The sequence below is a fragment of the Castanea sativa genome, chromosome 8 (assembly GCF_040712315.1).
Source record: "Castanea sativa cultivar Marrone di Chiusa Pesio chromosome 8, ASM4071231v1".
NCBI lineage: Eukaryota > Viridiplantae > Streptophyta > Magnoliopsida > Fagales > Fagaceae > Castanea > Castanea sativa.
In genome coordinates this window covers 26,277,377-26,303,037 of record NC_134020.1, presented here as the reverse complement: position 1 = coordinate 26,303,037, position 25,661 = coordinate 26,277,377, and the positions used below count along the sequence as shown (strand labels likewise).

General features: G+C 31.9%; 2 protein-coding genes across 2 annotated transcripts; one reads left to right on the top strand and one right to left on the bottom strand.

The window, feature by feature from the left end:
• The first annotated feature begins 7,192 nt into the window (after positions 1-7,192).
• On the top strand, positions 7,193-10,038 carry LOC142606996 (uncharacterized protein At3g17950-like). Its single transcript, XM_075778397.1, has 3 exons — positions 7,193-7,350; positions 7,578-7,727; positions 9,316-10,038. The coding sequence occupies exons 1-3, from the start codon at positions 7,339-7,341 to the stop codon at positions 9,778-9,780; spliced, it is 627 nt and encodes a 208-aa protein (XP_075634512.1). The 5' UTR covers positions 7,193-7,338; the 3' UTR covers positions 9,781-10,038.
• An 8,694-nt stretch (positions 10,039-18,732) lies between these two features.
• On the bottom strand, positions 18,733-22,685 carry LOC142607833 (putative E3 ubiquitin-protein ligase XBAT31). The gene is made up of 8 exons (XM_075779476.1): positions 22,227-22,685; positions 21,988-22,047; positions 21,819-21,890; positions 21,602-21,723; positions 21,366-21,506; positions 21,179-21,286; positions 20,409-20,667; positions 18,733-19,694 (listed from the first exon to the last, which is right to left on the bottom strand). Exons 1-8 carry the CDS (start codon positions 22,404-22,406, stop codon positions 19,296-19,298), a joined length of 1,341 nt encoding a protein of 446 aa, XP_075635591.1. The 5' UTR covers positions 22,407-22,685; the 3' UTR covers positions 18,733-19,295.
• Between the last annotated feature and the right edge of the window lie 2,976 nt (positions 22,686-25,661).

Here is a 25,661-nt window from a genome sequence, read left to right as displayed (position 1 = left end):
AATGTGGAACGAGTCCCCAAGAGCCGTGTCTGGGCAGAAAACCTTTCAACTTCTAGTAGTCGTCATGACATACAATGACGACCACAGAACCTGGAGGGATAGCTGATGAGACCAACGAATTCTCTTACCCAGACGACCTCATCAAGAACATTCGTCCACCTTGCCACAACATGGACAAAGGCAAGTAAATCATTAATAAGAAGTTTCAATACCTCGGACAGTTACCAATTAGTTGTCAAACCATTGGAAGCTCATCAATATTCACGTTAATAAGCCCTGAGGCGTTACAGAAAGAGCACTAAAGCCACAATTAAAGCTCCAACAACTAGAAACTATGAAGCTATATATACAAGTCCATCAGAACCAGACCAATACACACAACCAAAAAATACTCTAGCACACATAACTCTGATATTCCTAAAAAGCTTCCACACATAACCAGACCAAGTCCATCAGCTCTCTTACTTCCTAAAAAGCTTCCATTTACTGACTTTATCATTGGAGGCTCTGTGGTAGGCACCATACCGGTGACCATCTGGGGAGAGCTTTACACCACATTTGCAGGTACAACGACGAGGATTCAACTCTGTCTAGACGAACCTACATTGCTAACAAGTTTCACATCATCAATTGTTGATGAGATTCCTTCCATGTTACTATCCATCTGATTAGATCATGCTTACATATGCTTGTACGCCTTCGTGTGAATATATACATGTACATATATGTGAAAGGTTGGCTACATGTTTGAATTCTCATTTTTCTAGATTGATGTGTGCTAGCATGTTGTTATTGCTTTTATGACTTTTGCTATTATCTTGTGAGTGGGTTTGCATGCTAGCTTTTTAGCTAGTGTTGTAAAACCCAGTTTTTCTACATCAAATGGTTTTAGTCAAAATTCTCACTCAAAACTATTTTCATATTGTTTTTCAAAGACATTTTCAAAGCTTGTTTGCTAAAAAAAAATTTTAAAATCACTTTTCAAACATGTTTTACAAGTTGTTTTTAAAATTGGGAACATGTAACAGATGCTTTAAGAGCACTTAATTAGTAAAAAAAAAAAACTTTATACAAGAAAAAAAAAACTAATTTTTTTGACAATTTTTTATTTTTCCCATGAAAATGGTATCAAAATTCTTAAAATGGTTTATTAACAAATACTCTAAGGCCGTTAACTAGGCCCTTCGAAATTAGTTTTTCCAACTTGTTTTTAAAATAATTTCCAAATCATGTGTTTTACAAAGATATTTTTATGAAAACATTTTATAAAATCATAGGGATTTTCACTTTCAAAGACATTTTCTTATAATAAAAAAACCCATGAGAGTTACTTTGAAGAAAACTTTCTAAGAGACCCTTGAAGCTTGCATAAAAATCCCATGGATTTTATCTTCAAAATTTCTTAGAAACCATGGGATTTATCTTTAACAAAAAATGATTTCCATGTTCATGGGATTTCCCCTTAGAAAATGTTTTCTCAAAGATTAGAAATAAGTTTCTAAAACATATGGAATTCAACTTTTCCTTGAAATTGTTTTCCAAAGTCTTTAAGATTTTCCCAAAATTCCATTTTCTAGCCAAAATATTATTTCCATAAAAAACTTAAGAGAAATTGCACCTTTTTAATAAATATCCTCTCCAAAATAAAAACTCATGAGATTTTTAAAATAATATCTTCTAAAATACCTAAGAAAATATTCCCTTTTTCCTAAAATCCAAAATATCAATCCTTTTTTTAAAAAGCCAAAAAATAATTTCCTTCTAAATTAAAAGTGACATTTTCCAAACATCCAAAAGAACATGAGATTTTCACTTTTAAAATATGTTTTTTCTTTTCCAAAAATATTTTTTCAAGAATTATTTGCAAAAGAAAAAAAAGTGTTCATGGTCTAAAACAATTGGGCCTATGCACACAAAAATCAAAAACCAAGCCAACAAAGTCCCCCTCCCCTAAATCTAAATTTAACTCTTTCCTTTAGTAGTGTATTTTTTGTAGGAGAATTACGCAAAAGATTAATAATAATTTTTTTTGAGAAATAAAGATATTAATAATATATTGATTTTCTTTTAAGGGAGTGAGATAAGCCCATTAACACTTGAATATGCAACTCTCTCCTACCCCCCCACCCCAAAAAAAATTGGTACATGACTTAAGCATGCCTATTTGTACTTTCCTAGACTTCATATGCTTAGTATATTATGTGAGTGTGTGCATAGTTGTCAATATCTTACGATGCGTAATATATATCGTATCGTGTGTAAAAAGTTCTATATCATAAGAGTATATCAAAAGTGCTCATAAATCGTACGATACAATGTGTATATCGTATCGTAAAATTGTATGTATCGTACCATACATAAATATATACTTTAAAATGTGTTTTTTTTTTTTGGGTTAAAAATTGTACTTTTATTTTAATCTAAAAAATTGTTATACTCTTTTTTAACACAATTTTTAGCCTAATAAAATAACATGTCTATAAGTTTTTTTTTCCTCTTTCTCCTTGGACTACATGCTTACACTTTACTTTCATATTTACAAATTTCTTTCTATACTATGAATAAGGTATTAACTAACAATATAATTATTTTTTTATTTTTATCGTTATTGTTATAAGTCTTAGAAACTAGAATGCCAAGAATTTTTTTTAATTATTAAAAAAAAAAGAACAAGAAGAGATAGTAAATGTTTTTTGATGATGAAGAAAATTTCAATGAAGAAATATGTTTGTAAAATGATGAACATGATGATAATATTGACTTAGATGGAGTTGATTAGGCAAGATGGTAAATATAATGAAAAGAAATTATTATTTTGGGCCATTGTAATGTATTATCTCTTTTGAGTTTAATAAATTCAAATGTGTTTATTATAAACACGTCCTAGTTTGATTTATTTAGTTAGCTTGTTAAATATTATTGCATTAGTGATGAATAAATTAGTCATTAGTTGAATATATTCAAAATTTATCATGAGTATCCTTTATATATAAAAAATATTGTTAAAATTTTTTATTAAGTATTTGTGTATCTTACTATACACAACAAAAAAAATTAAAAAAAAAATTGGATTCATGATAAAATTCACATTTTAAAAACTATGAGTGTATATACTTTCTTAATCTCTAAATTATTCTTTCTAAATCCAATTACCAAATACATGAGTTGGATTCCAAATGATAGAAATTAGGACTGATATTAAAATAATATACTATTTTATGATAGGTGGGATGCGATGCCTATCACCTTCCCTTGTGCAATAAAACTTTTGAGTTCATGTATTTAGTTACATTTGCCTAGCCTATTGGTTTGGGAACCTTTTGGGTAACTCTTAGCTAATTGACACAATGACCAATGAACGTGTTAGACATACCAACTGCTCATTAAATACTCTCCCTACTTGATAAACTAAACTTCCCTCAACTTTTTTCTTGGGTTGACATGGGCTTTGGACCACCAAGAGATTTCTAAATTAAATAATATCTTATATTATTTTTAACGAAAATGTCTAAGGTTGAAATCTTCTCTTAGTATACTACCAAATTATACCAACAACAAAAAAAACAACAACAGAGGCTTTGGGCCATGATTTAGATTGTGCTGCTCATGATTTTAGCGGGCCTTGCACGTTTACTTATAGTCTTATATATAGATGGTCATATAATTTTTGGCCAGTGTTGTCAATGGCTAAACAGGGTCTCTATGTTAGTGTTAGAGAAAATAAGATCCGTGGCCCAAAGGGGTTGGATCTTGCCTGTCTATTAAATTGGGCTTTCAAGACTTGACATATAATCAGCCAGAAAAGAGCCTTCATAAAGCGACAATGAGATTTGTAGCCCAAAGGAGCTTGGTCTTGTTTGTCCACTAACTAGGTTCTCAAGGCCTAATATTTACTATTTAGTCAGTCAGAAATAAAACCCTAAACAAGGGGTTGATAGAGATTGAGTAGATCTTTCAAAATCTTTATTATTATTTTTTTTTTTAGTCTAGTTGTTATCCACAACTGGGTCATGAACCTTTTGTTTTGGAACTTTGGTCTCATATTCTTTTGGGGCATAAAAACATATGGACCATATCTAAGTAATATGTAATAAAACACTGATGAAGACAATAGTCAAAGCACCAAATCGTTTAGTCATTTGATTTTCCACAGAGAGACCCATTTATGGTGGCCCCAAATGTTGAAAGCTTGGTTGGGTTACGACAAAGATGGAGGGACTTGTGGCGAGTCAAATAAAAATAAAAAAAAAAAAACTTAAAAAGGTGGCACTCAATCAGAATTAGCTAGCTAGGGGTGGACTTGTTGATACGGTTTATGATGTGATTGCCAATTTGCCACCCACAAAAGCAAAAGCATTGCCCTTTAATTGTTGTCCACTTTATTGGATCCTCTTCTTCCAACTTCTTCCCACTCATCATCATAAAATGCCAGAAACTTTCTTAGTATAACAGTTCCTATGTGTAATTTTTCCTTCATTGTTCCTCAAATTTCATCTCAAGCACCTTTGGAATTTACTAGCTTTTGGGACCCAAAAAAAGGTTCTATTTTTAGGCACGTGGCACATATGCACATCTTTAGGTTTTGTCTAAATTAGTTGACCCCATCGCACATGGGTCATCCCCTATGTGTCCAACTGCTCACCTCATCGTTTAGTACCAAAATATCCAAATTGGAATGGTTCTCTTTTATCTAATTTGTGTGTGACCACTATGAGTTGTTGTATTCTAATATCTAGTCATTATTTGATGCAATTGTCTTGTGTCGGCGCTAGGAATATTTTTTTTGGAGGGATGACTAAAAAACTAAATTTTATAAATTTTATTTAAAAAAATAACTTGAATATATCAATATTACAAAGAAAAAAAAAATCACACAAATTATGAAGTATTATAATTTCTTTCTAATAACAAAAAAAAAAATACTGATAAGAGACAAAGTGAGAATTAAAAATGTTAAAATATGAGTAATAAAGTGAGAAATAATCTAAAAATGATAACAGAGAATAGGAAAATGGAGAGAGAGAGAGAGAGAGAGAGAGAGGAATGATATTTGCTATAAATGAGAGCCAAGTAGCTAAGAAAAACAAAATTTTTGCGATTGTAAAGCCAAAAAAAGCATAACTGTTGGCATTGCTAAGAAAAACTCACGACCCCAATAATTCTCTTTGTATTGTTTTTTAAGGAAAAATGAAATTAGATATTATTTTTATGTAATGAGTTGAACGATTTACATATTTGAATGATTATCAATTTTATTATATTTTGGTTTTTGAATAAGCTTTTTGTTGTTATTTGAGCTAATTTTTATTGTTTTTATTTAAGTTGTTAACGATTATGTTTGGGGAGTTAGAATTATTTTTAGAGTAATGTTATGTTCATAATATTTTCACAACAAATCTAATGCGTCAAGATATTATTGGTGGATAAAAAAGTAATGTCAGTGTTGAACTCAAATTAGAATCAATAAACACTTACTACATCAGATTTGTTATAAAATTATTGTAAAAATGTTGTAAATATAGTATTAAACTTATTTTTGTTGAATTCAAATTCTTTTGATTCTCACGCTAGAGTGTTTAACATTTTTATTCGGGTAGTCACAATAGATTAGTTTAGTAAATAATTTTTTTCATACATACACATTTTTTTTGCAGGTTAAGGTGGTCTTGGTGATCACCCAGACATAAACGTGAACCTGCCACTGAACTACCTTAAGGAGTTATAACAGTAGTCTATTTACAATATATTTACCCACTAATATTCTCAAAGTAATTTTTCTTTTATATAACTCAATAATTCGTGTAAATTAAGAAAATTTGAATTTTTTTTTATATAAGATAGAATTTCTACTTTAGCTAATATAAGTATATTTGTGTGTGAAACTCATTCCTGAAGACTTAAATCCCGACTTTTGTTCCCCACACCTTACAGACATTTATATTTGTAGAGTAACCACTGCACTAAGTATGCGCGATGATAAGAAAATTTGAATCTTAAACATGTTAAAAATACAATGAGGTACCAATTAAATTACAGGTTGTTAGCCAAATAAATTTTATTATAAAAAAAAAACCTTATTATATGCTAAGCTAAGAGTTCAAAATATTCCTTGCTTTTAAGGTTAGAGTGTTCCTATTCCCGTGTCATTACTGATTTCTCTCACACATCGTGAAAACTGCTTCTTTGAGTGGATGATGAGAAAGAAATGGATTCAAATGGAAGATAGAACAATGGTAGGGCCACAACCTTTTTTACAGTTTTCTAAGACACTAAATTGTGAATATGAGTAATATACTTCAATTATAAGTCAAGTTGGTGAAAAATAGTGTAAACATTTCTCTCTAGACTTATATCAGTGGAAATATTATTTCCCTTGAAATTATAACAAAAAATAAAGCCACAAATAAATATTTCTTTATGCAAGAAGATAAGAATTTGAAAAAAGAAAAAAGAGAAGTGCTTTAGAGCACACACAGCAGTGGTGGTATATTGGTATTTTTTAGCTCTTCAAACACTAAAAAGCACGATCCAGCAGTAGAGCTAAATCTATTTTTTTTTAGCTCTAATGAACAGTGCACATCTATAGATAGATGTGCACTGTTCATGAGAGCTAAACAAAAAAAATATTATTTTATTGTAGTTGGTGCTGTGAATGTTTTTTGAGTTGTGGGATATATCATTTTATTGTAGAAGATATATTATTTTATTGTGATGTTTATATTATTTTAATGTGTTGAAAGCTAAAATAGATCCACTGCTGCAGCATGTGTGTAGATATGTATAGATAAAATAGATAAAAGTAACTTTTGGTAGAGTTAAAAAGCTAATTTTTTAACTCCGCTACTGTGATGCTCTTATGGTATTAAAATGCTTTTTTTATCTCCACAGATACGGTATATCTGTCATTAAATTAGGAAGACAGTTTCTGAGCTTGTTCTGGGCTTTTGCCATTTGTTTACTTGGAAAACAAAATGATTTTGCTTTCTCTTTCTGGTCAACAAAACCCAAGTAAAGCCGAGAAAGGGTGCACACAAATGATAACCCCTCTTACTCATTTTGTTACTCTTTTTGACCCTGTTCTGTTCTGTTTGTTTTTAGTACACACTCTCTCGCTTATTAGTGATGTTCTTGAGCTACTGTGCACTTGAAGGACCTCTATATAGATTTACCTGATTCATCTTCTCACTAACCTATCAAACTGCAGTTCTTTTGCAGAGCTTTATTAAACACCAAGAAAATGACAGTTCCATTCATTCATTTTTGGTACTTGAGATGACCTCATTAAACTTGTTTTAACATAATCAGTCACCATTAGTACTATACAAGTACTTGGCACACATGGCTAGACAGGTATTCATTTGTCTTCTCTCTTGACTCATTTGGATTTTTGTTTTTCTTTTCATGTTTGCGAGCTGGTTCTACAGTATTTTCCTGTTATTATTATTATTTTAAAAAATATATGATGGGCCTGACTTTTTGTACCATTGTCTTGTTTCTTATTGTAGCGTTCTCTTATTCATATTTGTCTATTTTGTCTGAGGTTCAATGAATTGCTTTTCTGATTGATTTGATTATAGGAGGAAGGCTGGCCCCTGGGTTTGCAGCCACTGAATGTGAGAGTTGGGTTGGCTAGAAATCAAAACTTCTCGGGATCAATATCATTCAACACTTTAATCACTGGCTCTCCAACCTCCTCCACAGATTCTTCATCGGATTTGGACACAGAGGTCAGTAATATTAACAAAATGTGAGGTAAAAATTTTGCTCTGGTACATTTTTCCAAGGTGTCTAGTCTTTGTTGTATCTATTGAGATGTAATTAGTGTAAAAAAAAAAAAAGGTCGTGTCCTCTGACATGATTATAGACTATAGTAGTCCTATTGCTTTTACTTGTATCTTTCAGTTTGTCCTTTTTATGAACAAAGATGCCTGGTGATTTCCTTTGGAGGAATCTAATTTGAAAATCCTCTTTCTAATTTCTCTCTTTGATTGTTGCCTTCTTTAATTTTTCTTACTACAAATCGAAATGGAGGATTTAAATCCTAGTTCTCTTTCATGAGAGAATTAGATGATGCTATCCAGTTACAAGAGTCTTAGTCGATGCCATCTTTATTAATTCTTCTTTGATACCTCTTCTAGGGGGTTATCTTTTTCGTTTTTCAAGCTCTTGTACTCTTTTCAATATCACTGTGGTACAAATAGCACTTCCTAATTGCCACACAGTCTACTTTGTTTAACTCTATTTGCGTGGGTGCTCTAATGAAATGACAAATTTTACCAGCGAGAGGAATTCAATTATCACTAGACACTTCAAGATTAGGAGTACATTTGGATGTGCATTATGAATTGCTTATGTGTTGAAAGTATTATAGAAAAGGAGGGTTTTTTTTTTTTTTTTGGTGTGGTGTGTAAAGCCTGCAAAAATAAGGTAAAGTTTCGCTCATGTGGACAAGAGCATACGATGGGACACAAAATTGACACGTGTCCATTTTAAGACAAGTATTGTGTGAATCTTGTTCCTTCCCGTGCTCAATATCACTAGAGGGAAGCCAAACCCATCAAAATAAGCTCAATAAATTGACCTTTTGTTTTTGCGCTTACCAAATGCACATTAGATGTTGGATGGATGGATGTCCTTTCCCAGTGACAACCAATTATGATTACCTTACCTGGATGTGACCGTAATTTATATCTATAGCATGTGATAGAAATGCTCAACTTTTATATGGTAGTAGTAACTTTTTTTTTTCTTGCAACAAGTGGAGAGAAGAGATTTGAACAAGATTCTTCCTATTGTGAGAATTGGGTAATACTACTTAGCTACAAAACTCTTGGCAGGTATTAGCTAGTAACCATTTGAAGTAAGGTATTTGCTAATGATGGTAATAAACCATGAACTGACTGGGAGAACTTTGCAGCAGTTATCTTATGAAAGGAGAGGGTAAAAGAAAATTCTTCAACCCTAGTTTAGCATATACAGGGGTCTCTCAAATGTGGACCAAAAAATGACTTTAAAACGGTTTACAGTAGTTTAATCTCACTTTAGCATATATTTTATAAGTTATTCATCATCATCATCATCATCTAAGTACTTATGTTGAATAGCTTTTGAAAATTTGAGAATTGAGTCAATTGACTAGATCATGCGGTTCAAGATTTAATATTTAGACAATAGTCATTGATGGAGGAACTTTTAAAATACTCCTATTCAGTCAACTATTTGATTGAATGTAAATGTTACTATTGTTTGGTTTATTTTATAATGATATTAGTCCCAAAAGGTACCTGTTACTTACCATACTATGGTGCATTGCAGTCTACAGGGTCTTTTTTCCATGACAAGAGCATTACCCTTGGGAGCCTTATTGGGGTTTCTAGCATTTTAGAGTTCTCTAGAAGATCATTAAGGGGAAGAAAAACCGAACCTTCAAAGGAAAAGAAAAGCACTAAGTCCAGAATATGGCTTTTTTCCCTGTGCTTAAGGGACAGTACTGATGCTAAGAGTGTGAGGAGTCCTCAATCTCTTGGCCACTTTCTTGAAGTGGAGAGAAGAGCTGCTGATGAATATAGAAGGAACCAGAGCCCTACTAATATTGGACCCGACGAACTTGACCTGGCTCAGCCTGTCACAGAACGCAGCTCTCTTTTTGTTAATGGTCATATTGCTCCTCCTCAAAGTAGTTCAGACGTTGAAAGGAGAAAAGATGGAGGTTTAGAGCATGGTGATGGGTTTGGAGTTCCTTCACTATGTTCGTGCATGTGTGGACAACCATCGGACTAAACATGTGTGAAACTCGTTTTTGGGCTCTCAATTGTTGATTGAAATGAATGTTATGTCCTAGGAAGAAATAATCTGTCAGAAGAAATTGAATGTATTTCAAACCTGTTGAAGATGATGGCTTTTGTAAACATCCACCTGGTCTAGTTTGTTCTCTATGACACTCTTTCCATCTGTAATTCTAAGCACAATGTTTATGGAATCACATTATTGGTCATCATAATCATTGCAGGCATTAAATAAATTTTTTCATTAAGGGAGTGAGATACGATGTTTTCTTATGGGTGGTTTCCTTAACCAAATTATTGATTCAATCTTAAGATTAGCCTTATTGCAACTCCAGCCGGTTTGTTTGGTGTAAACATTCTTCGAAAAATGACCTACTCATTTTCAGGCATTTGGGGCAGCAGAAAAATTCAAATCTATAAATTGATCACGTTATCAAAATCTCAAAAATTCCACTAGAACCTTGCCGAAATATTCTTGAAACATTTAAAATAGTAAAAATACCCCCAAAACTACTAAAATAGCCAAAAATGCCTTGAAAACCTTTAAAATGATAAAAAAAAAAAAATCCCTGAAATTGATAGATAGTAACTATCTTTTACAAATTGGGGATAATCAGCGAATTAACTTATTTCTTGAGTGTACCAATTGAAGTATTTTGAAAAATGAGAGGTTACAAATGGAATTCTTGAGCATAGGATATATAGGCAACTGAGAGATAGAGGTAACCAGTAATGTAGTGACCTATACTTCCGTCAATGTAATGCCCTGTTTGGGTACGGTGTTACCAAAAGTCTTTTACCAAAACGGGCCTTAAACCTTTGAGAGAGACTGTTCAAATGTCATAAGCATTTACTTATCCTGGAAACCACTTCAATACCTTTTTTTACACCATGCACAGCACCATTACGTATTGTTGCAAATGGATGAGTCCATTTCTCGCTATTTCTGGTTATCTATATCTGGGACTAATTCTAAATTTCTAGCAGCCATTGCAAAGTCCAAGATACTCTTCCTTCTCCTAGCGGCCACTGCCTAGACTGACCTTGTTTCCAATTTAACCTGATATCATTGCAGGCTTTCCATATTTGCCACATAATGAAAACCCTCGAACTCTGCAAATTTGTCATATTTGGGACATCCAATTCAACCTTTTCATCAGGTTGCTCTGCCATTTTTGGAAGGAATTTCCTTAATCAGGTCGTGGAGAGGAGCAAAACCACACTACTTTAGCAAAGAAATAAACAAAAAAAAAAATCACAAACTAAGGGAATGATTGGTAACTAATTTTTTTAATAGCAATTTTTTAGTTTCCAAGGACCATTTTCTGTTTTCAATGATAAAAAGTTTGTTTGGCAGCTCAAAACAACATAAAAGAAAAAATATTTTTTGTTTCTAATTTATAAAGAAAAATTAAGGGCCCATTGTTTTCCAATCTCAAGCTCACATTTTTACATTTTAAACAATATTACACATATTTTCACATACTTTTTCATTTACACGTATTTCAAAAAATTACAAAAATTTCATCTCAAACTACTCTATCAAACACCTTCTAAAACATCTAAAAGGCTCTTTTTAGTTTTGCCTTTTTTTCGACTTACGAAACATGGAGAAAATAATATCGTAAGGTTCGTAAAGTCAACACAAAACGAAAATCTGAAACAAAGCAAATTTAAAAAAAAAAAAAATTCCAAGTTTCTTAGAATCGTGTGTTTATTTGGAAGTGAAATAGGGTGAATAGAAAACTTTATAAAGAAAAATGGGTGGTTGGGTGGGAAAGAAAGAAAATACTTAGACCTTACTATTTATTTTCTTTCCAGAGCCACCAAAAAGTTTTCTTCTCAAAATAAAGAGAAAACTTGGGAGAGAAAATATGATAGCTGAATAACAAAAATGCCTATATCCAACACATGGGCTGAAAGTTGCTGCTTCTTTTCTCTCTCTTCTTCTTCTTCTTCTTCTTCTTCTTCTTCTTTTTTTTTTTTTTTTTTTTAAAGCCTTTGGCTTCACATTGCACTTCTTTACCTCACTGGGTGTTTGCCTCTTCTTTTTTCTTTTCTCTTTTTTTTTTTTTTAACTAGACGTGATTCTTTTTTTTCTGGACATGATTTTTATTTTTTTAATATAATTTGGGTCATTGCATTTTTTTTTCTTGTAACTTTTTTTGTTTTAATTGTGCATCACTTCTTAACGATGGTATATAAGTAAATTTATGAAAATTCACTTTTTTCATCCCTTCACCTATTCACTCTCAACCAAATAAAAATGAGGAAAATTAAAATTTTTTCTATTATCTCACTTTTTTATCATCTCACCATTTTCTATCGTTCTACTTTTACACTCCTCCAACCAAATGTACCCCTAGGATACAATTACAAGATCTTTTAAATAAATAAGATTATGATAATATTCATCCAAAAAAATAAATTGTTGTGATAACAAGCCAAATAACCATTTGCCCCTAAATTTTAAGCTTTTACGTACGTACGGTTTCACCAAATTGAACTAATCATGTGGTGGGAATGATGGTAAGAAAAAAATTGACTAAAATGCAATTTAAACTCTCTAAAATATAGGTTACTTTCAGTTCTTTGAATTTTAAAACTTACAATTCACATCTTTAGAAATAAGGAGCAAAAAAAAAAAAAACAGAAGAATAAAAGTGTATGTTTCAATGCCAATTGTCAAAAAAAATTTGTGCTGAAGTAGCTAATATGGCTTACTATTTGATAAATAGTTCCCCATCAAATAAACTTCAATGTAAACCTCCTTTTGAGGTATGATATGGTACTCTTGTTGTAGTTTAAGAGTATTTGATTATCTTGCTTATGCTCATGTCAATAATGGTAAATTTAAATTGAGGGCAAAGAAAAGTGCATATTCCTAGGTTATACACCAGAGGTAAAAAGTTATAAGCTGTGGTGCATAGATCCAAAGTCTCAGAGTGTCAATTATCAGTAGAGATGATTGTTATTCTTAACTAGTCAATAGAAAGTATTGTGATAATCAAAGATCGGGGGATCAACAACCAAGTGGAGCTTGAGGTTAAAGTTTCAAATAAACTAGTGTATGATAGCGTTTCATTTAACCCATCAGGATGAAGTACGTACATGACAAACAAACACCATAACAACATCAACAGTATAGTATATTGCCACTGGTAGTGAGAAGAGATATATTAGACCATTGCCGGGTGTTCACCAACTGCGCAAACCACACAAACGGCAAAAATTGCACCAAAAACGCCCATAAAATTAATGGCATAACTGCACCGCATCACAAGTAACAATGCACCACGCCGCACCCTCTCTATATTAAATAAAAAAATTTTTTTTTTTTAATATTAAATATTATTAATAGTTTAATAACCCTAATTAAAAAAAAAGATTAATAACCCTAATAAGTGTTGATTAGGAAAGTCAACCCCCACAATTAAGAAAAATTAGCTCAATAGTTTAAAACTTGGCCCAAAACAAAGGGAAAAATCAATTTTGGACTGGGCAGGAAAAGCTCAAAATTTTAAAAATATACTAGTTTCGAATTATTCAAACCGCATCTTATACACTCCACCGCACGTGTGGCTTCAAAAATTAGGTATGGTGCGGTTATGGTTTTAACTAAACTCTAAACTGCACTGCATCTCATATGTGACCGCAAAAATGAGGTGCATTACGGTTATGATTTTGGTTAAACCGCATCGCAAAATACAATGCTAAAAATGACCAAAAATTGCAATGCACTGCAAACACCCCTAATTACAAGGGTATGCTTATACAAAAATTTGGTAGCTTTTGCCTTGTCGTGGCTGTGACTGTTAAGGATCATGCAGTGATGGAGGCATTTTTGAACTTTGGGGGCCCCAAAATAAAAAAATAAAAAATAAAAAATAAAAAAAAGTACTAGTGTGTGTATATATATATATGTATTACTTTTAGAGAAAGAATTTTCTATAAAATTACATTTTGCATCCCTTAACAATATTATTAATTCTTTTAAAAGTAAAGCTTTAGTCACAAACTTTTCTATAACATTTTTACAAACTGTTAAAGTAATTAAATTTTTATTAGTTATTTACATCACATTTTTACTTACCAATAATTACTTACCACATCAACAATTTATAAAAAATAAATAAATAAATAAAAATTTTGTAGCTTTAGCTTTTTCTCTTCTTCTAAAGTCCATATAGATGATAGATCTAAAATCTAAAACGAAATATATGAGCCTAAAAAAATTAGACTAATAACAAAAATTACCAATAACAAAACTAAAAAAATTAGGACAAGATTTAGGTATAGTACTTAAGTGTTGTTCCTTAGGTTCCTCTCTTAAGATTCTGTTGTGTGGTTTTTTTCTCATGAAATGAGAGTGTGTTTTTTAATTAAGTGATCACATAGCAGAATCTAAAAAGGGGGAACTTAAAGAACAATACCTAAGGTACTGTACATAAATTTTGTCCAAAAAATTAAACATAATCAACCAATTTTACCCAAAACAACCAACTCAGCCCTTTAAAAAATTTTAAATAAAATAATTTTGTCATTGCCCAGTCATAGATGCTTATATCAAAAACACACACCCAAAAAAAAAAAAAAAAATCCCTTTATGGTTAAGCAGCAGCAAAGTTAGAGGTTAAAGCTATCGCACACAACTAATTTTATCCAAAACAAACAACTCAGCCCTTTAAAAAATTTTAAATAAAATAATTTTGTCATTGCCCACATATATCAAAGACAACGCAAATCCATAAATTTCTGCTCGTGGGGCCAAAATATGGTATTATAAATTGGTCCACATAAGTTCAAAATCACAAAAAATTTGACATAAGCAATAATTTAAAAAATAAATGACATAAAATTTGGAGGCAAAAAGAACAAATTTTCCTTTTTAAACCGTTTGGCCACAAGAGAGCTATGTCGGCATTACCATGACACGATATAGTTTTGAGCTTTGGCAGGAGGGAAGATTAATTATAGATTATAATTTTAAAATTAAATTATGAAAGGAAAGTGACACAAGTTTTGAATAATCAAACGTGCAAGACTGTCTAAGAATTTAATAATAATAATAATAAACTTAATTTATTAATAATGATAGGTGTTCAAATTGCTAAATAAAAAGATACTTTGCTACGCGTGAATTCAACAACCTCTTAAGTCTGAAGAAAAAGATTGATACCTGTGAAGAATTGATAGGCGGCTCCCATCTCGCCTGTCGACCGTCGTATAGAACACGTACTCAGATTCATGTGAATCTCCAACAGTTTTGATTTGGATTCAAGTTGGAATGACCATGCAAAAATTCTCTTCTTTTTTTGGAAATAAAGCCCAATGAAAATGACCCATTCTTGTAGATATTTTCTTGTCAAATTCATTATATAAAACATAACTGTAATGATCATTGACCCACTTGGTCACTCCGATAAGATCAAATTTAAATAAGGAGCAAGCAAAGAGTTACACGCTTTATAAAAATTATAATGAGACAAAATGATTCTACCAAAAAAAAAAAAAAATATATATATATATATATATATATATATATATATATATATATATATGAGACAAAATTTGCTTGATAAGGAGCAAGAAAAGAGTTAGACGCCTAAAGTTAAATCGCAACGTTTGTGTAAAGAAATAGTAAGATCAAATTTTAATTTTGAACCCTAAACTAGCTGTTTGATTTAAGTTCATTCATTAGGTATTGATTATCTAAATTTAATCATTAATATTTTAAAATGAGTCAATATTATACATTGAACAAAACTTATATACAGCACCTCCTTAGATTCTTCTCTTAAAATTCTGTCATGTAGCTACTTAACTTAAAAAATACACTTTTATCTATGATAAAAAAAGTTACATGGAAGAATTTTAAGTGAAGAACTTAAAAAACAGCACTTAAATACTATACCTAAATATTATTCTTATACTATAATATAAGTACCAAGAGGAAAATGTGAAAAGAACCTTAGTAGGGACTAGGGAGTGCAATAAAGAACCTGAAATCTGATGTGAACAATCAATAGAAGGAGTAGAACAATCAACAATTACAATACCTTATTGTCATAGTGTGAAACTGCTAATTACAATTAATCAGTAATTTAGGGATGAAATTAATATTTTTAATATGTTGTTTAGGAATCAAAATCTTAGTCAGCTGAAAAGAAATTGTAACGTATGGATAGTTTTTTCTTTGGTTAAATATATATTTCAGTTCTTGTCACATTGCATTGACATTTGCTAAAAAACAAACTTTATGAATAACAATTGAGTGCCTGAGTGGTACAAACTACAAAACTACAAATACGTCAAGAGCAATGCTGAAAAAATTCATTCAAATCTTGACGTGTTCATTTTTTTTTTTTATCAATATTATTATTGCACAAGCAAATTAATACGATTTTAATTCAATTCGAGTCCTCATAGAATATGAGTCATAAGCTTAACATTGAGTTAAGATTTGGAATAACTTTTAGATATTTCAAAGTATGTAACCCTTACAAAAGCACAAAGATACTCGTCACCAAAACAGCGATTGCTATATTCCATTCATCAGGAACAAGCTTACGAGCAAACCAAATCAGACATCATCCTAGAACATCAATTTCGAATTCTTTTTTTCTTTCTCTCATAAATTAGATTTTCATGGGCAATCTTTGTCTTTTTCTGTTTTTAATTTGGGGTGGGAGATGGGTGCACGTTTGCCTCAACTTTTTTTTTTTTTGGGACATATTTTATTTATTTGTTTATACGCAACTTTTATTTATATATATATATATATATATATATATATATATATATAATTATAGTTTTGTTTAACTTATATTTCTAACCAAATAAATAGTAAAAATAAATCATATTAACCTAACACTTAATGTGATGTAAGGATGACCATTTGAATTAACAAATTGTCTTTGTGTTATGTCGAGGCAAGGGTTTGAAAAGATCCATTTAATAATTGTGTCTAAACCACTCAATACTAACACAACCTATTTATTAAGCAGGTTGATAATTGATATAGCATGATCCACATAACATGCTCAATACATACTTAGGCCTTGTTGGGTTAACACTTGACACAAACAAACCACTTTGAATCAATTTCAATAAACGTGTATTAAGTTAACATAGACATGACTCATTTCAACTAATTAAATAAATGAATTAAAATGAAGAGTTTATCGATATGACTATTGATTTTTTTTAATTACTTGATTTTATATTTAAAATTTAAATAAAAATGACATTTATGTATATGAATCAAGTGATTACAAGTTTAAAAAGTCAACATAGAATTGTCCCACTTATTTATCAGATCAAAGCAAGTCAACTAGTTTTGATACAAACTCATTTATCTTAAATACTAACCTGCAGGAATATCATGTCTTGTTCGAAGTATGTTAGATATTGTCACTTCTAATGTGATATGAACATAAGTGCCCTATAGCCATGTTTTTCCTTTTTTTTGGGCTACTCGAATTATGTTAGATATTGTCACTTCTAATGTGACGTGAACATAAGTGCCCTGTAGGCAAGTCTTTCCTTTTTTGGCCGACGTGCATGAGAAGACCAAATAGATACTTATTATTTATTTAAGTAATGTTAAAAATATTACAAATTTTACTATATAATATTTTACGAAGCGATGATATCATGACTCACAATAAATAAAAAATAAAAATAAAAACTTATATTCATTGTCACATTTTGATGTAAAACAGACCGCAGCTACCTTTCTAGAGTAGGAAGTCACAACGCAATATCAAAGGAGGTGCCAATAGAGACTATCAAGGTGACAGTGTTGAAATTGCATGAAATTTGACAAATTGAAGGAAAACGGCATTCTGATTTAGATTCATACCATGGTTGTTGCTAAAATTTAAGCGAATTCCTTCATTAAGACCCCAAAATAGTGTTTTTACTATTTATAATAATATTTGTTTTTCTTTAATAACTTTTAGTTAAATGTCAGAATAAGGTCCCGTCTGTTTTGAGACTTTAAGGTTAGCAGTTTATAATTCTGCATTTAACTCAATTTTGCCATTTTTTGGTAAATTTCGATATTTTTGTCACCTAATCGCGTAATTAGTGTGAATTAGAGTTTTAGACATTTTTTCTCAGTATTTATATGTTTTGTAGCCGTTAGAGGCAAATTAAACTATTATCAATAAATATAGATTTTTGTCAAATTATTTCTCTAATAAATTCTGGTTTAGAAAACTCCTAGTGGATTCAAAGTTTGCTACCAAAAACTAACCGTTTAATTTCTATTCTATCAAGAGGGTATTGAGCGTCTTTCTTTAAGCTTCTGCCACATCACACTTGTAAAAGTATTGTTGCAAAAATTGTAATAACTGTATTATTTTTCTATTCGTTTTAGGTGTTGGACTTGGGCCTCCATCCCAAATCACCCACGCGTCTAGAATCTTAACCGTACACGATGGTGTCAATTAGTGGACACACAAGGTAAGATCCACTACTAGTACCAACCATGACTGAACTCAGAGAACAGGTCAACAAAGTGTCTACATCAAGAGCAGAGAGAGAGAGAGAGGTCCTAAGTCACACATAAGAGCCATTACATTGGGCATACCCATGCACATGATAACATGCATCAGCAAGCATCAATTTCTATTCTAGATGCCTCTTCAACACAAACATGGTTGGTACTTGGTATGCGTCCAAAATTATTAATCCAAAAGCAAAAGGCCAACCAAAATTGAATCCCCACACAAAGTTAGGTGGGCCTGCATATTTTATGGCTTTTAACACACTCATAAAGCCCAACATCCCCTCTGCACGTGTCAACATCCTATCAGATCATGTTCATTTGGGTCCCACAGCAGGGCCCCACCATGGTGTTCAATCTAACTCGTCTGGATTATATTATTGGGGTCACATGAGAGTGCTCAAATTATTTAACCAACGGAGACACATGATCATATGACAACCAACAGCCAAACAAGGCATTTCTCTATTTGTAATTTTTTATTCTTCAGTTTCCCACAACCAAATAAAATATAGAAACTATTTTACATCTCAATTTAAGAGTCTCACTTTCAAAGGAAAGAGACCTAAGTGGGGTCAAAGCCCAAACTCATATCTTGACTGTTTCCAAGGCTACTGTAGCAGTCCACAACTATACATGTAGAGTAGCCACTGAAGAATGTTGAATTTTGATTTGAATAAGAAAAAGAATTTCTTTTTTTTTTTAACCAATTCAGGTATCCAAGAGGACCAGGACCCTCAAAAATATCAATACTTCTTCAGTCTCAAGTAAAGAAATATTACAACATGACCCCCAACTACCAAGCTTACCAACCCAAACCGCAACTCACTTCTTTGCTTATTTCCCAAATCTATTTAACAGATTGATTTCTATCTATACATACCAATGGGTCCAGCATATGATGGCTTTCTCTTGAATTTTGGTCTTCCTTTTTATTGTTAGAAAGACTGAATCCTTGATCACCATTTGAAGTCTTGACTACCAAATGCCACCAACTATCAAGGCTTATCAACCCACTCATTTTCAGCTGCAATCCTTCCAGTGCTGCGCCCACCCATCTTTCCAAATGTACCCACCGCAGAAGATAAGCCCTTGAAGCTGCTGCTTCCCTCACTGAAGTTCCGGGATTTCTTTGACTTTCTTAACTTGGAGGAACTGAAGTCACCAATGTCGCGATCAGTGTCATCATAATTTTTCATCTTTGCTACCAGCAGTCTGCCAATGGTGCTTCGGCAAAATGGGCAAACTGGTGGTGTTAAGCATGCTGTGTTTGGGTTGGGCTTGTTGTGGCAGCAGAGGGCTAATGTGCATTGTGCACACATTTGGTGGCCACAATCTTGAACTTCAATCGTGCACACCTGCTCAAAGCATATGCAGCATAGCTCAGTATCGCTGACCTGCAGAACAATCATCCCAATGAATAAATTAGTTCCATTTTTGCAACAATCTGTGAATTTTCTCTTAATGCATTCATATGATTAGTACTTCACATAATAACAGAAGACATGGTTCTAACGAATGTAAATTGGAAGCAGCTAACCAGCTATTAATTGGGACAAGGTCTAAAATTGAAAGAATTTTAAGATTTTCCAAGCAAAAAAAAAAAAACGGAAGATTCTGCCTCAAGCATTCATAGTAACCTAAAAAAACAAAAAAACCTCAGACAACATTTTAGAAATTTGGATGCCTTTATGACTAAGTTCAGGATCATAATTTGGTACAAGACCAAGATATTAATTCTTGCTCAAATGCAAATGCATAAGCAACATTAGAGATGCAAGTAAGCTGCCAAATTGAGATTCAACACCTTAAAATAGGGAAATCAATGCCAAGTAGTGCATATCAAGCAAGACAAAATAGTTGAGTGGCCAACTCTGATTTTTTCACAAGGATCCATAGATTTAATCCCCAATAAAACTAGGATAAAGGGTTAGTTTAGTTGATTGAGTTGCACCTTCAAAGTTAGGCTTCATAAAAATTATAATTTTGAAAAACTCAACTAAATTTGTGCATTGCCTATATGAAATTTACAGCATCTTTAGAAATTCAAAATCTGCACATTCTTATTCAATAATGAAAAATATCAATGTGAATGGCGGGGAACAAAATACCTCAGAGATGCTGTCCTCTAACCCAACATCAGAATTGGATGGAGAAGGAAGGGAATACACAGTTCCCTTTAAGATGTTCTTCTCCCTCTCCTTGTTTGCCTCCATTAAGGCCTGTTCTAACAAAGCTTTTGCCTCCTGATTAAGCTCACTGATGAACTTCAAAGGTGATGGCCAGACAAGAGGCTCTGCTGATGAAGGGTTTAGCAACGCTGCACAAGCTCCATGCTTGTGCTTCAAAGCAACCATGTATGGTATTCTCCTGCATATACACGGCAATAAAGAGTTCAGTTGTCAATACTGCGATCCAAAATCAAGTTTAAGGAAAATTTAACAAGTACAAATTTTACAAAACAACCCAAAGATAGACTAGTATTCTCTTTTTTTTGGATAACTAAAAGATAGACTAGTAATCTACACTACAAATGAAGAATCATGGGCCATACCAAGTTTTCCCAAGGAAATTCTGGATCTGCTGGGACAGAAACAACTTGCTGGTATGAATTTAACAGAATGGGCTACTCAAAATTGGATATGTTATCAATTTAAGGATTAAAAACTTTCATTTCAAATTTTAATTATCACGTTGATGGGAATTGTTTAGTGTTCCTCAACTTACAGTGCTAAATTTGCAGATGATTTTATTATTCAATCAAAAGAGATGTCAAATTTAACTGAAACTGGGAATCAATGCATTTTATTCAGCTTTCAGGAAAGACAACTGAAAATCTAATTGCGTTTTGGTTTCAATTAATAAGAAAAGTAAATCATACCCAGATGCATCTCTTTGAATCCGATCCGCACCCCACGCCAACAATTCACGGATGCAATCAAGAGATCCCCCTCTGGCAGCCAGATGAAGAGGAGTACTTCCAGGGAAGCTGCAAATAGCAATATATCAATCCACAAAACAAACGAATGTCGCGAATTAACATGGTCGAAATTCGCTAGAATCATTACCCATATCCACCGGTTGAAGCACACACAAGGGCTCCTTTGTCTAACAGAATATGTACACATTCAGGCCGTCTTTGACGGGCTGCCAAGTGCAGGGGTGTTGCTCCCCTACCATCTCTAATATTCACAAACCGCACAAACCCCCTGCAATTAAAACACCATAAATAGCATTAGCCAAAATTCATAAGTCAAGTCAATCTAGAGAGAACACCAAAATCAATTCAGAGAAAAGAACTAACCAAGAAGCAGCAACTGTACTAGACTGAGCCGCAGAAAGAATCGCTTCAAGACAATCATCATGGCCATAGTAAGCAGCATAGTGTAGGCAGGTTCTTCCGTGAAGGGAATCAAACATCAAAATCTGATAAAAAGATTTAACCACATCAATTTTCTAATTCTCAGATCAAATCAATATCAGTAAATCTGAATTTAGATTTAAATGGGACTTTTACATACATTAGCTCCAGCTTCAAGGAGCCTTTTTACGCAGGAGATCTTGCCGTGCATTGCAGCTAACATTAGCGGAGTCTGAACCATTCCAAAACAACCACAAGATAAACATTTTGAACCAAAAAAACGCATCACATTCAAATCGAACAACAATCATAGCAAATAAAAATGTTACCTGCTTCTGACGATTCAACACGTCTGGCCTTACAGATCGATCCAAAAGCATGGATAGAATCTACAAAATGCACAAAAACCCCGAAACACGCATCAATAAAAGAGAACAAAGAATGTATAGAAAAACAATTATGAATTTCAAACATAAGAAAGCACACAACCAAGAAAGACCCAGCAATCAAATTCCACCAAAAATGTCAGCGAAAAACAGAAAAACTAGCGAAATGAAAAAGAACCCACCTCGATCTGGCCATTTGCAGCAGCAATATGAAGCGCAGAGTGACGATCATACACAGTGGTGTGGTGCAATAGTGCTGGTTCTCTCTCCAGCACAGCCTTCACAGTCTCAAACTCCCCTAACTGCACTGCTCTAAAGAGCCCTTGTTCATGGTTGGCTCCACAACTCAGTCCTTGACCCATGTCTCTCTCTCTCTCTCTGATCTTTGAAGAAGAAGAAGAAGATGATGAAGAAGAAGTGGGCGCACTTCAGCCAAGCTCCACGTCGTGGCGCTCCACCTCTACACATGCGCCACCTTGTTACAAAGGTGGCCTCTTTAGCTCTCTATATATGATGTGTGTAGTTCATGTTTGTTAAAGTAGTACTACATTCATAAGGAAGAGGCTTCAGAGAATAGACTCTTATTTATTAGAGCAAGCAAGTCTTTCAGAGACACTAGAGAGAGAGAGAGCGTGTAGCTGACCGTCTCAGTCTCGGGCAGATGTCAGATATTTATCGGGCAGTTTTTAGATTCCTCATACAATACAGTGTGGACCAACTGAGGCTGAAGACCAAGAACGAGTCTTTTGTCAAAAAAGTGAAAAAAAAACACTCAACTCAGTGATTTTTTTTCCCTAGTTTCTTTTTATTATTTATTTTTTAAAAAAGACTATAAATACAAACTATTTTTTTCTACAAATTATGCATGAAGGATTATTAATAAATAAATAACTTAATGTCAATAATAAATTTAGATAAAATTTAATAAAAATTTATTACTTCTTGGAAATATTATAAAATAAGTTAGATAAAATTTAGTAAAAATATTATAAAATAATTTATAACTATAACATTATTATTATTATTATTATTATTATTATTATTATTATTATTTCACTTTGCTTCAAACACGCAAAGCTTAGAGACTTTTGATTTTTCAAGGCCGCTGTTGTGTACAGATGAGGACGGAGTCAAAACTTGAAAGATGAGGGGGCAATTTTGCGGTTGATTGTGCGTAGGGATTTAGCTTTTCGCTTTGTTGCTTAACTGCTAATGAATTTTATTTATTTATTTTTGTTTGTTTTTTATGTGTATCTTGCTTCTAAGTAAGGATCAAATTATTTTATTTAAATTTTTTTAAAGGATCGGGTTGTTTGTTTTGGGTAAAATTGTTGATTAAACTTAATTATTTTTAGTTTTACTATTGATAATTTTGTTGTTTGGTTAATTTTTTTGGGCTTGTATATATGTTTAGATTTTATATCAACTTTTTATATATGGCTTTTAAAAGAAAGAAAATGTTAGAGTTACAAATTTTTTTTACAAATTGCTAATGTGGTAAGTGATTATTAGTAAATTAAAAAATGATGTAAGTGGTGAGCCTAGATGCTAACTAATAAAAATTTACTACCTCAATAGTTTGTAAAAATATTTAGAAAATTTTATGGCTATAGCATTACTAGTAAAAGAATTAATGATATTATTAAGGAGGACAAAGTTTAATTTTATAAAACAAAATTACTAAAATTAGTATAGTTATATATATATTAGGGGGCCATTACCCCTTGGTCCAACTATGCCTCCGTCCTTGTCACAGATCTTAGCCGTCCAAGCCCATGGTTCCTTGTTCTAACTTCTAAGGTGTACTAGGGAATGGAAACATTTTAGAAAAACAATACTGCTAATATAATTTAATACAATCCACATGTCGCATACAAAACCAATAAGTGACTCATATATATTTAATTGGTATAATCATTAATATTCCTTGACCTACATCATGGCTAGGTCTCAAAATACATGTTACATACCATATATTTTAATGGAAATGTTACGAGTCATCATCTTAACTGAAGTCGGTGAAATGTAATTGGAGGATCACGTATCTTTGATTCTATGATAACAAAATTTTATTAAAAATTAATTATGCCATTAGTATATTGTGATAATTAATATTTATTGCATGGTTAATGTGGACAGTAAGACATACGCAAGAAAGATGATCAGAAGGACACTAATGTAGTTTCAGTTTCACCCATTCTCTTTCTCAGTACGATAGGTTTTTTTTTATTAAAAAAATCAGGATAATTTTTTTTTTTTTAAGAGATAATTACAACATGTTGCTAACCCTGTCATTCGAACCCTTTTCTCTCTAGACCTCCAAGCACTTTGTGCATGAGGAGATGCCAATTCAGCTACAAAACCATAAACTAAATATGTACCTTGATTGACATTTTTCTATCTTTTTATAAGCATATATCTATGGCATTTTACTGACGGTCATATTAATGAGTGTTTTTAGGGTAATTGTTAATAAATCATATTAAGATAATTTTAATGTTACTTATAAAAAACTGATAAAAATTTTATTATTTTATTATTTTTTCATAAAACATTTCTAAAATTAGTTCTTAAACTAATGTCCTTAAAGCATTAGTTAACATTTCTCTTTTATTATTGCTCGTTTCCTAAATATTTGTTATTATTTTTTGAGAAATGCTAACGAATGCCCTTAGGACATTAGTTAATAATCCATTTAAAGAAAATTTTTATGGAAAAAGGAAATAAAACAATTAATGTTTTGACAGTTTTTTTCATTCTTCATAAAAGTGGTGTTAAAACTTTCCTAAAATGGATTATTAACCAATACCCTAAAAAAATTTGTTAGCATAACCTTTATTATTTTATAAACTTTTGTGATGAACTATTGTTATTAATGTAAGATAGTATCTACCGACGTGGTTCTTGGTTCTAGGGGGATGATTAGTACTAATATTTTGGCTAATTAATCTTTGGGTGACTTTTTCATTTTGTGAGGCTACAGTGCTATACTCGCTTCTTCAAACTTTACTGATAAAAGTGGCCTAATAATAGGATTTAAGGACATGTACCAGGTGTTGACTTTAATCGTATTATATTATATCCACGTTATATATACTAGCCTCTGAATACGTACTCATGTGACTCTTTTAATTTTTGGGTAAAAATTAATATTTTGTATTTATTATAATTTGAGATTCTACTTTTTCCAATCACCCAAAAAAAAACTAAGAGTGTGATGAATATGTGGGGTGAATTTTGTAGATTAAAGGAGTTTTAAAACGAACAAAAGAGTGATCCTATTTTGTAGGGAGTTAGTGAGTAGATGTTGGAATTTAAATCAACGTAAAAGTAGAAGTTTATTAGAAGCAGGAAGGCATTTCAACGTAGATGTAGAAATTTATTTTAACCCCATTTTTAAGTTTTAGGTAGGGATATTTTTTACAATAAAAAAAGCAATAACTAACTTTCTTTTGTCAATTTACTATTTTAACCCTATTTTTAAATTGTTGGTTAATTAATTTATAGGTATTTTTGACAGGAAAAAAAGCAATAATTATCTTTCTAAATCCTCTTAATATATACAGACATTATATGGTAATTTACTAATTTATAGCGTATATATAAATTACCATATA